Source organism: Scyliorhinus torazame, chromosome 12 (assembly GCF_047496885.1).
Source record: "Scyliorhinus torazame isolate Kashiwa2021f chromosome 12, sScyTor2.1, whole genome shotgun sequence".
Classification (NCBI taxonomy): Eukaryota; Metazoa; Chordata; class Chondrichthyes; order Carcharhiniformes; family Scyliorhinidae; genus Scyliorhinus; species Scyliorhinus torazame.
In genome coordinates, this window is record NC_092718.1 from 213,361,020 (window position 1) to 213,373,536 (window position 12,517).

At 42.8% G+C, this 12,517-nt stretch overlaps 1 protein-coding gene across 11 annotated transcripts in view; it reads left to right on the forward strand.

The window, feature by feature from the left end:
• trim37 (tripartite motif containing 37) overlaps window positions 1-12,517 on the forward strand; it is a 210,467-nt gene that overhangs the window by 144,741 nt on the left and 53,209 nt on the right. For all 11 annotated transcript variants that reach the window (XM_072469883.1, XM_072469882.1, XM_072469885.1 and 8 more), the window contains 2 exons: window positions 895-1,074; window positions 11,537-11,651. In XM_072469883.1, coding sequence (XP_072325984.1) covers window positions 895-1,074; window positions 11,537-11,651 — 295 coding nt within the window. The remainder of the gene's footprint in view (window positions 1-894; window positions 1,075-11,536; window positions 11,652-12,517) is intronic.

The window sequence follows — 12,517 nt, forward strand, 5'->3', positions numbered from 1 at the left end:
TCTGCATTACCGACCTCCTTTTAAGACTCCCTTGTAGTCTACCTGTTTGACCCAGCTTTTGGTCATCTGCCTCAATTTATTCTTGTGTGGATCAGGGTCATGTTTTACTTTATAATGACGCTGAAGCACCTTGGACACTATATTACATCAAAGGTACAATATAAATACAAGTTGTATTTTGAGGTCATCAAGCATGAGAGTTAAATATTTGGAAAAAGGAAAATGTGACGTATTGTAGCTTAGTGGTTTGCTCTTAGAATTGGTTGAAGCCAATATAGTTTACCATAACCTCCAGTGGCTAGGAGATTTAGTGTCCCTTTTTATATGTAGCCCCGCATAAACAACTTTAAAAAAATACTTGCATTACAGTTTTCTCTGATCCGACATAGTATACAGGATATAATCGAATGACTCTGTAGTTGAAGCAGTTTTTAAAATTATTTCATGGAATGTGGGTGTTGCTGGCTAGACCAGGATTTATTGCCCAGCCCTACTTGCCCTTGAGAAGGTGGTGATGCGCTGCCACCTTGAACCACAGCAGCCTGTGTGATGCAAGTACATCCACTGTGCTATTAGGGAAGGAGTTCCAGCGCTTTGATCCACCAACACTGAAGGAGCGGTAGCTCTAAGTCAGTATGGTTAAAGCGAAGAAGTTTGTTTTCTGCTGTGAAAATGCTTGTAAAATTCTGACGGTGAGAATCTTTTGTGAAAATGCTTGTAAAATTCTGAAGATGAGAATCTTTATCTGGACTTAATTTTATAAGTTAGCCAGGGATTAAGAAGATGATGTTCTTGAAATCTTCAAACTTCATGTTAAACATTTTGCAGCTTGATGGGGAATAATTCTGTTATATATGAGCTTGTTGAATGCTCCCATGTTCTCTATATTTCTAGGTATGAGTACCGTGTGGAGATGGTTCATCAAGTCTCCAATGACCCAACTAAAAACATTATCCGGGAATTTGCCTCTGATTTTGAGGTTGGTGAATGCTGGGGTTACAATCGTTTCTTTCGATTGGATCTTCTTGCCAGTGAGGGTTACCTGAATATGCAGAGCGATACCTTGGTGCTCAGGTAATCATTACTTTCTTCACTCTGTCACTACATCAACCTTTTTATTGCAAATTGACGGGGGTTGATTTGTTCAGTTGGCTGGATGGCTGGTTTGTGATGCAGAGCGACGGGTCCAATTCCTGTACCGGCTGAGGTTATTCATGAAGGCCCACCTTCCCATCCTTGCCAGAGGTGTTGTGACCCTCTGGTTAACATGCCACCAATTAGCACTCTCAAAAAAAAGGGAGAGCAATGAATAAGATGGGCAAACGGGAAACCTAGAAAGAAAAGGGAGAGGAAAAATGAAAATAAGGGGGGGGGGGGTAACCATAGGAGCACGCAACCCCCTGGGGGGAGGGGGTTAGAAGAGGCAGGAGGGACACAAAAGGGACAACATGGGAGGGATGGGGACCCCCCCCCCCCCCCAATCACAGGGGAAAAACAGCCAAAGTTGGCAGGGGAAGCAAAGAAAGGGGGACCCCCACTCTTTCTCCCCCCCCCCCCCCCCCCCCCCCCCACAAAAAAAAAACGACCGGGGAACTTAAGGGGGATGGGGGTAGGGAGGGATGGGCAGGGAGGGGGGTGGGCACACACCGAGCCTGAGGCAGCACTATGTAAATAGGGGAAATTAAGGGAAGGACAAGACAAACCTTTCTGTATAATACAGTAACTAAACACTGCCAACAATGTATATAACTGTTTATAAATTTTGAATATGCCAATAAAAAGATTTTTTTTAAAAAGGGAGAGCATCCTTAGAACCTCGTTGACTATCTCAACTTTCATTTCATTGCAAATTGAGCTGGTGAGAATATTACATTCTCCAGTAAATCCAACCTCTCGTCAGTGTAGGGATTCATTTTGCGTGCCATCCCTGATCAAGGCAAAGGCTGTCAACTAGACGGCAGGTTTCTCTCTCTCTCTGAAACAGAACAAACAGGAAATGTCAGCACGACTACAACAAATCTGTCAGCAGTATTGAAGAGAAAATGCTGGGTAACATTATTCTAGAATTTCGAGCGTTTTAAAAAAAAAAAAAAAGCTCTGCAATATTTGCTGATTTTCTTTTTTTAATCGCAGCCGTTTTCTTTTCCTCATTTGCCCATTTTCACCTGAAGATGGCAGTGTATACTTCGTTTAATTTCCTGTTATCTTAAAATTGATTTTAAAGTAGTTTCTTTTTACAGTAATAGTCTGATTTGAGTAAAGGGAGGTATCCGGCTTTTCTTTATTTTAAATAAATTTAGTGTACCCAATTCATTGTTTCCAATTAAGGGGCAATTTAGCGTGGCCAATCCACCTAGCCTTATCTTTAGGTTGTGGGGGCGAAACCCACGCAAACATGGGGAGAATGCGCAAACTCCACACGAACAGTGACCCAGAGACGGGGTCGAACCTGCGACCATGCTGCCCGGGTGACCCTGCTTTTCATGAATGAACGCTGACTGGAACTACAGGCCTAACCATAATGTTGGTGCAAAAACTGATTGCACCAGGAACATAGGACTTAAGGGCAGGAATAGGCCAAACGACCCTTTGAACCTGCTCCACCATTCGATACGATCATGGCTGATCCGATTGCGTTTTCTCTCTCCTTTTCTCTCCCACAAAAGGAAACATCTGCCCAGGATCTTTAATGTTTAATCAGGTCACCTCTCGTTCTTCTAAACTCCGATGCATATAGACTTAACCTGTTCAACATACCTTTATCCCAGGAAGAGTGAAGTGAACCTTCTCTGAACGTGTATATATTTTGTTGGCTATGTGGTGAGCAGTCTTTGGCCCTTTTTGCCCGGTTTGTGGGTGATTTTTCTTTTTTGGTGGGAAATTTAGATCATGAAATCCCCTCGTATGGGTAATGTCTGGTAAATATAACACAAGGCAGACGTCGGGCAAGGGATAGTCGTCCGACTCAAATGTTTCTCGAGCCTCATCAGGGAGGAACATGGCAGAGACTCCTGCTGTGCCGTTGGCCCTTTGGAGGTCGACTGAGATGTTGGTCAGCTTCTTGACTGGCTAATTGAAGAAGCAACGGCAGGCAGTCGCTGTAGATCAGGAGTGGGCTTTGGCCCCAATTGGGGCGGCCATGGTCAAGATGGATCAGTTGACAAGGGGCGATGATATAGAAGGTAGAGGAGGCGCTGTCCATCCATGGTGATTGGATTGTCTGCCTGGAGGCAGAACTGTTGGCTGAGAGCGTAGAGTGGAGAACCGCTCCAGATGCCAAAACGTGAATCGTTGGGCTCAGACTTTCTATCTTCTGTTACTACTGGGCAAAAATATTCATAAGGTGGTTCAAGGATCCGGACTCTGTATGGGGGCGGATGAAGGATGCTTTTTGCATAGTGTTGAGTCTGAGGGCCCTAGTAACTGCATCACTTGTGTTTCCTCTGCTAGAATCTCTTCAAGCCTGGTGGTAATAGCCAGTTCAGAAGTTGGAATCAGTTTAGGCAGCACTTGAACTGGGTTCCATGTCACTGCTGGCTCCAATCTACAGGAACCATAGGTTTGTGCTGTCTGGCTTAGATTCATTGTGTAGGGCATGGGCGAGGGAGGGGTTGGAGAGGTTTAGGGTCATGTTTCTGAAGGGTAGGTTCGCTGGCCTAAATGAGTTGCTGGAGAAGTTCCAGTTCCTGAGAGGGAATGTATTCAGCATTTTCAAGTGTGTGATTTTTTTTGGAACACGGAACTTCCTTCATTTCCCCAGTATCATCTCCTTCGCTTATGGACAGGTAACCACTGTGCCACCATGCTGCTCCTTCTAGCTGTTTATCTATAACCGAAACAAAGTTGAAAATGCAGTAGTTATAACAGAATATCGGCCAGCTAATCTATTACTCTTTTCTCTCTTTTTACCCACCCTTACTGTCTCACCCTCTATCCAAACAGACACACACAAAGGAGGGGGGGAATGGAAATAATAAGGGGATTAACATGAAATGAAAGATGAGTGTCCTTGCTTCCGATGTCATTGCAGCAAGCTGTCTTCCAGGATGCTTATGGATCAAAGCCACCAGTGTAGTGTTAGAGATTATCTTCTGACCGCTGCATTCAGTCATTACTCCCAGAAAACAGGATTTCCTCTGGAGAGCCACTTTAACTTTTTATTAACCTGAGCCGTCACTCAAAGGAACAGCCTCAGGCCTGCTTAATTCTTACTTGTTTCGAACTCCACCAGAATGACCAACAGTCTTACTGATATAAGAGCAAGAGTTCCCCACACAAGATTTTAAAAGGGTTTTAAACATCTGAACTCTGCTTGTGGCTGGACTGGATTTCCTTGCAGTTCAGCCAGGCTGTCCAGAGAGAGTGTTTTTTTTCCTCTGATCTTTAGAAAGAATCCATTAGACGGCAGCCGGTGGAATTAAAGTATCTTGTCCAGCAATATAATTTATCTTGGTAATGATATAGCTGGATCGCAGATGGGAGTGATGCCTACTGTGGTTGATAAGCCAGTGGAAAATCAGACAACTGAAGTGTTGAAGGACGAATATCCTGGGATTTTTCCGGATTGTGTACGAACACAGTCGCAAAGTCACAGGTTAAGACGAGGAGAAATCGAAGAGTGAAGATGAAGTTGAAGTGCAATTATCAGAAACGATTTTTGATCAGATGGTTGAAAAAGAACAAGAACAGGTGGCGGATGAGGCAGATATTTTTAGTTCAGGAAAATTGTCGGAGTTACAAGCGAAAGATATAGAAATAAAACGGATGTATCAGAAAGCATACACGGAAGAGGAATCTGCGTGTATACCAAAGTGTTATTACCGTAAAAGTAATGTCTTGATGTGAAAATGGAGACCTTAACATATGCAGGCAGATGAAAAGTGGGCAGAAGTTCATCAAGTAGTATTGCCGGTAGGATATTGAAAGGAGGTGTTGCAAGTTGCACACGAGGTACCAGTGGGAGGTCATTTGGGAATAAGGAAAACTGAAGCTAAAATCCAGAAACATTTTTATTGGCCTGGACTACATAAAGATGTAGTAAAATTTTGTCAATCATGTCACGCATGTCAAGTGATAGGGAAACCTCAAGCAGTGATAAAACCAGCACCCTTAATACCCATTCCAGCATTTGAGGAACCTTTTACAAGAGTCCTAATAGGACCGCTTCCTAAAACAAAAAGTGGGAATCAATATCTTTTGACGATAATGGATGTGTCTACTAGGTTTCCAGAGGCCATTCTAGTACGTAATATTACAGCTAAAAAGATTGTGGAGGAGTTACTTAAATTCTTTACTAGATATGGACTACCCACAGAAATACAATCGGATCAAGGATCAAATTTTACCTCAAGGTTATTCAAAGAAGTTATGGATAGCTTAGGAATAAAATAATTTAAATCAACTGTGCATCATCCAGAATCGCAGGGAGCATTAGAAGATCGCTTATTGTCACGAGTAGGCTTCAATGAAGTTACTGTGAAAAGCCCCTAGTCGCCACATTCTGGCGCCTGTTCTGGGAGGCTGGTACGGGAATTGAACCGTGCTGCTGGCCTGCTTGGTCTGCTTTAAAAGCCAGCGATTTAGCCCAGTGTGCTAAACCAGCCTCTGAGGTGGTATCAGACATAAAGGACAATGTTGAGGATTTATTGTCAAGATTATCCAGAGGATTGGGATTAAGGAATTCCATTTGTAATGTTTGCAATTAGGGATGCACCTAATGAGTCAATCAAATTCAGTCCTTTTGAACTAAGTTTTGGTCATGAGGTAAGAAGACTACTTAAATTGATTTAGAAAAAATTGGTGAGTGAGAAATCGGAAATTACATTATTGGATTACGTGTCAAATTTTAGGGAACGATTAAATAGAGCAGGTGAATTGGCTAGACAACATTTTAAAGTTGCACAAAATGTGATGAAACGGGTAGCGGACAAGAAATCCAAAGTTCGTAGTTTTGCCAGTGGAGATAAAGTTTTAGTGTTGTTACCAGTGGTAGGTGAGCCTTTAAAAGCAAGGTTTTTGTGGACCGTATCAGATTGAAAGGAAATTAAGTGAGGTGAACTATGTGGTAAAAACACCAGATAGAAGGAAAACTCACCGAGTGTGTCGTGAATATGCTTAAAAGGTACTTTGAAAGGGAACGAGAGAAAAAGGAGGAGGTTTTAATGATTCTAACTCAGTGACGAACCAAATCCAGATGACTGTGAATTTGACATACCTCAAATTAAATTGGAAAACGAGGATGTTCTTAAAAATTGGGATACATTATTGAGTTACCTTCCAGCGGAAAAATGAACTGACCTGAAAGAGTTATTGATATCACGTGGGCAAGGTTGTGGAGATAAATTGGGAAGTACTAAAATGGCTATACATAATGTAGATGTGGGAAATGCTGTTCCAATCAAACAACATCCATACGGCACAGGTTAACAAAGAGATTGAGAGTATGCTTAAAAATGGCATAATTGAAGTGGGTTGCAGCCAATGGAGCTCACCCATCGTGATGGTACCTAAACCAGATGGTACCCAACGATTGTGTGTGGACTATAGAAAGGTTAATGCAGTTACAAGAATGGACTCTTATCCTATCCCACGTTTGGAGGATTGCATTGAGAAAATGGGACAATCAGCTTTTATTTCTAAACTGGATTTACCTAAAGGTTACTGGCAGGCACCTTTATCCGAAAGGGTGAAGGAGATTTCAGCTTTTGTGACTCCAGATGGTATATACGAATTCAAAGTTATGCCATTTGGCATGAGGAACGCCCCAGCCACATTTCAACGGTTAACTAACAAAGTTGTTTCAGGATTGCCCAATTGTGCGGTATATATCGACGATCTGGTAAATTTCAGCCAGGCATGGAAAGAACATTTAAAACATCTGATGGAGTTATTCGATCGACTTCAGGAGGCGGGTTTGGTGATAAACCTAGCCAAAAGTGAATTTGGAAAAGCCCAAGTCACTTTCCTTGGCCATACAATCGGACAGGGTCGAATGGTCACACAGGATGTGAAACCAACAGTGATTGAGGAGTTTCCGATACCCTCAAGACGAAGGGAAATAATACAATTTTTTTGGCATGAGTGGATTTGATCAAACATTTGAGCAAAAGGTTTGTAGCGTGGTTGCTCCACTGATGGACTTGCTGAAGAAACGTCAAAAATGTCAGTGGACAGCAGACTTTCAACGGGCATTTGACTGCCTGAAAGCTGTGATAACTAATGCTCCTGTGTTGGAGAATTGCAAGGGACATGATCAGATTGAACTAAAGTATCTGACTTTAAAGAGAAATGCCGAGGCATAGGTAAATGAATGGATTGTGCAGAGAACTTCTTGTTCAAAGGGACTGTTAATCAAGAAGAATTTCAGTTGGAGGAAGAAGAATGAAAAGAGATGGACTATATTATCCTACTTGTTTGCGTGTGTTGTTTTTTTTTGAAACGATAAAGTATATTTACTGTGTGCATTTCTTAAAGGATGGTGAAAAGGTGAAAAATGAAACCATCTTGAAGTTGATGGTTTATTTTTTTTTTCTGAGTACCTTTAAGAATTGGGTGTTTTTCAGTGATGTCGGAGTGTGGGTGCAGCTGGGCTGTCTGTCAGCTTTTTACTTTTGTTTTAGGCTGTTTGCTGCAGGGTGTGTTTTAGTTCATTTTCAGAGCTGGATAGCTGCAGTCACAGCCAGAAGCGGTATTAGTCTTTCTGTAATCTAAAGACTGTAAACCGATCCTTTGGTGATTTAAAACTAATAACTGCTCTCAGTAGTCACTTTAACCTGATGTGCTTCTGTTTAAAGTTTTTTTTAAAGTCTTATTGAGGTTAAATGGACAGCTTAAGGATTACTTAGTGCTGTATTCTTTGGAGATTGTCTTTGAATTAATGGTTGCTAAGGTGTTCACTGTGTTTTAAAAAGGTTGCTGTACCACACCTGTAGAGTGGGCCGTGTGCTCCCCATACCCCAATCTATTAAAAGTTGTGGGTCAGGTGAACTCCATGATACACTTTGGGGTTCTCTAAACCTTGGCCCATAACAAAAGTCCTCCTTACTAAAATCTGGGGGCTTGTGTCAAAATCAGTAGGGATGTCTCACAGAATATTCAAGCAGCAACCTGACATTGTCACTCAAGGTATGACTCGGTGAGTATGACTATGTACCAGACACTGCCATCACCATCCCTGGGTTTGTCCTGTCCCTGTGCCCAGACAGACTGGCCAGAGGTGGCGGCACAGTCAGGAGGGAATTGCCCTGGAAGTTCTCAACATCTACTCTGGACCCCATGAAGTCTCATGAGGGAATCAACAATAGAAAAAAACCTATTTAACCTCATCCTCACCAACATACTTGTTGCAGATGCATCTGCCCATGACAGTATTGGTAGGAGTGACCACTGCACAGAGCTTGTGGAGATGAAGACCCGGCTTCACAATGAGGATACCCTCCATTGTGTTCTGTGGCACTACCACCTGGTTAAATGGGACAGATTTTGAATAGATTTAGCAACTCCAGACTGGGCACCCATGATGTGTTGTGGATATCAGTGGCAGAGTTTTATACAACCACAACCTGTAAACCCGTGGCCCAGCAGACCCCCTCTCCACCATTAACATCAAGCTTCCGGGGGGGAGGGGGTCAATCCTGGTTCAATGAAGGACGGCATACAAGGGGCAGCACCAAGCATACCTAAAAATGAGATGTCAACCTGGTGAAGATACAGCAACGTACTAGCATGCCAAACAACAAAAACAGGATGTAAAGATGTGGAGATGCTGGGGTTGGATTGGGCTGAGCACAGTAAGAAGTCTTACAACACCATGTTAAAAGTCCAACAGGTTTGTTTGGAATCACTATCTTTCGGAGCGTTACTCCTTCAGGACTTCCCTGATGAAGGAGCAACGCTCCGAAAGCTAGTGATTCCAAACAAACCTGTAGGATGTAATAGACAGAGCCAAGAGATCCAACATCCAATGGATCAGATCTAAACCCTGTAGTCCTACCAATTATTGTGTGAATGATGGTAGACAATTAAACTATTAACTGGACGAGGAGGCTCCATAAATACCCCTATTCTCATTGATGAGTCAGCCCAGCACATCAATGCAGAAGACAGGGCTAAATGATTTGCAACAATCGTCAGTCCAAAGTGCCGAGTGGATGATCCATCTCTGCCTCCTCCACTGGTGCCAGCACCACAGATGTCAGTCGTCAGCCATATTGATTCACCCTACATGATGTCAATAAATGGATACTGCAACGGTTATAGGCCTTGACAATAGTACTGATGACGTGCTCCAGACCTAGCTGCGACCGTAGCCAAGCTGTTCCAGCACAGCTTACACTGGCATCTTCCTGACAATGTGGAAGGTGTCCAGGCAGGTTCTATTCACAAAAAGTAGGACGAGTCCAACCCAACCAACCTTTGCTCCATCCATCTACTCTCGATCATCAACAAAGTGATGGAAAGAGTCATCAAGGGCGCTATCAAGCGTTGCTTAAATACAATCTGTTCACTGACACTCAAGTTTGGGTCCTGCCAGGATCATCGAGCTCCTGACCTCATTGCAGCCTTGGTTCAAACATGGACAAAAGAAGTTAACTTGACTGGAGGTGGGAATGACTGCCCTTGACATCAAGCAGCATTTGACCAAGTGTGGCATCAATCAGCCCTAGCAAAACTTAAGTCAATGGGAATCTGGAGGAAAGCTCGACACTGGTTAGAGTCATACCTGGCACAAAGAAAAATGGTTGTGTTTGTTGGAGGTCAGTCACCTCAGTCGCTGCTGGAGTTCCTCAGGATATTATCCTGGGCCCAGCTTGTTTCATCAAAGACTTGCCACCATCATAAGGCCCGAATTGGTGATGTTCACTGATGCAATACACAGCACCATTTGTGACTTCTTAATACTGGAGCAGTCAGTACCAAGCATGACCTGGGCAGCATTCAGGCTTGGGCGATATGTGGCAAGTACATTTGTGCGAGGCAATGCCACCCCCAAGAAAAAATTCAATCAACTCCCCTTGACATTCAATGGCATTAACGTCACTGAATCCCCCACCATCTGCATCCTGGAGCTTATCTTTGATAGGAAACTGAAGTGGGCTATCCATATAAATGCTGTGGTTACAAGAGCACGCAAGTGGCTGGGAATTCTGTGGCGAGTAACTCACCACCTGACTCACCAAAGCCTGTCCACCATCTACAAGACACACATAGAACATCACAGCGCAGTACAGGCCCTTCGGCCCTCGATGTTGCGCCGTCCTGTGAACCCACTCTAAAGCCCATCTACATTATTCCCTTATCGTCCATATGTCTATCCAATGACCGTTTGAATGCCCTTCATGTTGGCGAGTCCACTACTGTTGCAGGCAGGGCATTCCACGCCCTTACTACTCTTGAGTAAAGAACCTACCTCTGACATCTGTTTCATATCTATCTCCCCTCAATTTAAAGCTATGTCCCCTCGTGCTAGACATCACTATCCGAGGAAAAAGGCTCTCACTGTCCACCCTATCCAATCCTCTGATCATCTTGTCAGGATGTGATGGAATACTCCATTTTCCTGGATGAGTGCAGTTCCAACAACGCCATCCGGTCCAGGACTTAGCAGCCTGCTTGATTTTACACCACCTCCAGCCACCCCCTCCGTCGACAGTGGCAGCAGTGTGCACGATATACAAGATGCATTGCAGAAATTCAACAAGGCTCCTTCAACAGCACCTTCCAAACCCATGACCTCTACCACCTAGAAGGACAAGGGCAGAAGGTACATGGGGAACCCCACCACCCGAAGATTTCCCTCCAAGTCACTCACCATCCTGACTTGTAAATCTATTCCGTTCCTTCACTGTCATTGCGTTAAAATGCTGAAACTCCCTAACAGCAATGTGGGTGTACCTGCACCACAAGAATTGCAGCGGTTCATGAAGGCAGCTCACCACCTCGAGGGCAATTGGGGAAAGGCAGTGAAAATGCAGACCTAGCCAGCGAAGCCAACATCCCATAAAATAATTTTAAATATTCGATTAACTGGTTGTTAATCTCATTGATCCCTGTGGTTCCTTTGTGCAGATTGATGTAGGCAAATGCAACAATCACAAAAGACAACATTTGATGACTAGATAATTTTGGAACATCCCAAGAATGTAAATAGTGCCATATAACTGCAAGTTATTTTCTTTCGTATGCTTTTTATTATTGTAGGATGTATTTTAGTTGATGATTTGCTCTGATAAAATTGTCTGCACGTGTCACTGAATCTTTGAAGTGGTTCAAAATTTCCAGCAAGTTCCCATTAGTCTGGCCTTCTAACCTCAACTAATTTTGGGCTATCCCTGAATAATTGTCTCCATTTCATTAGTTTCACGAGGACTGATGGTCAGTTTGTATTATGTTAATGTCGAGCATTTGTATTGTCTTTATTTTGGATTTCTCTAAATATATATGATCTTATTGATCAATATTTTGTCCAACTAGCACACCTATTTTCAAAATGCTAGACTCTACTTGTCCGTCATTTCTGTCCATTTCAATGCTGCAGGTATCAGGTGCGTGCTCCTACGTTCTTCCAGAAGTGCCGTGACCAAAATTGGTACATCAACCAGCTTGAGGTGGCTCAGACAGGTTACATTCAGCAAGTCAACAATCTCAAAGAGGTCGGTGTCTGTAATCTGTCTTTATACTTCAGCCAAATAGGAATTTTAATAGTTCAGATTGACATTTTGATAATATCAAATCTCTGACTCACTTCTCCCCTGAATATATTGTGGTCTTCCTGATTTAGCTGCTTTCTCAGTCCTCTGAAGAATTCAAATAATAACCAGCCTGAGTCATTGGTTGCAGCACAGAATATCTAACTACCTTTGTGTTGCTATCAGGATGGTCTCGTACATGTTCTCTTCTGTGCTTTGTTTCTTTTGACATTGTAGCAATTGTTTGTAAGAAAAGAATGTTGCAAAAGATTTCCTATAATCGCCTGACTGAAGAAAAATGAGTTCAAATGTGTTTTTGAGGATGTTAAATGGCGCTTTTGTTGTTTATAATGTGTTTTGCTTGTATTTCAATTTCATTTGACATTTTACATCAGCTGTGTTTTTTCCCAACCTGGAGGAAATAAAGCTGTTCATCAATTATTTTTTTGTACAAAAACTGGGCCATATTTTACTGTAGGAAGGAATCTAATAGTATTGCCGTTAGTTAGATTTGCCCTTGCAATCTTGGATTTTAAGAATATTTTGGGACCTTGGACGGGGCAGAAATAAAGTCAAATTAGGTATTATTACAACACCCAGGACTAGGGGGCGGTCGATTCCAACACCGTTGACCCGGAGTCAACGGAATTCAATTAATTGAATAATTCTTAGGAAAATACCCTAAGTCGCTGCAGACAGTAAAAATGATGGTGCTGCCAAGGTTTCTGTTCATATTTTAGAACCTTCCAATCTTTGTCCCAAAGGCGTTCTTTAAAAAAGTCAATACGCTGATTTCTGGGTATGTATGGACGGGGGAGAGTCTGCAGGTC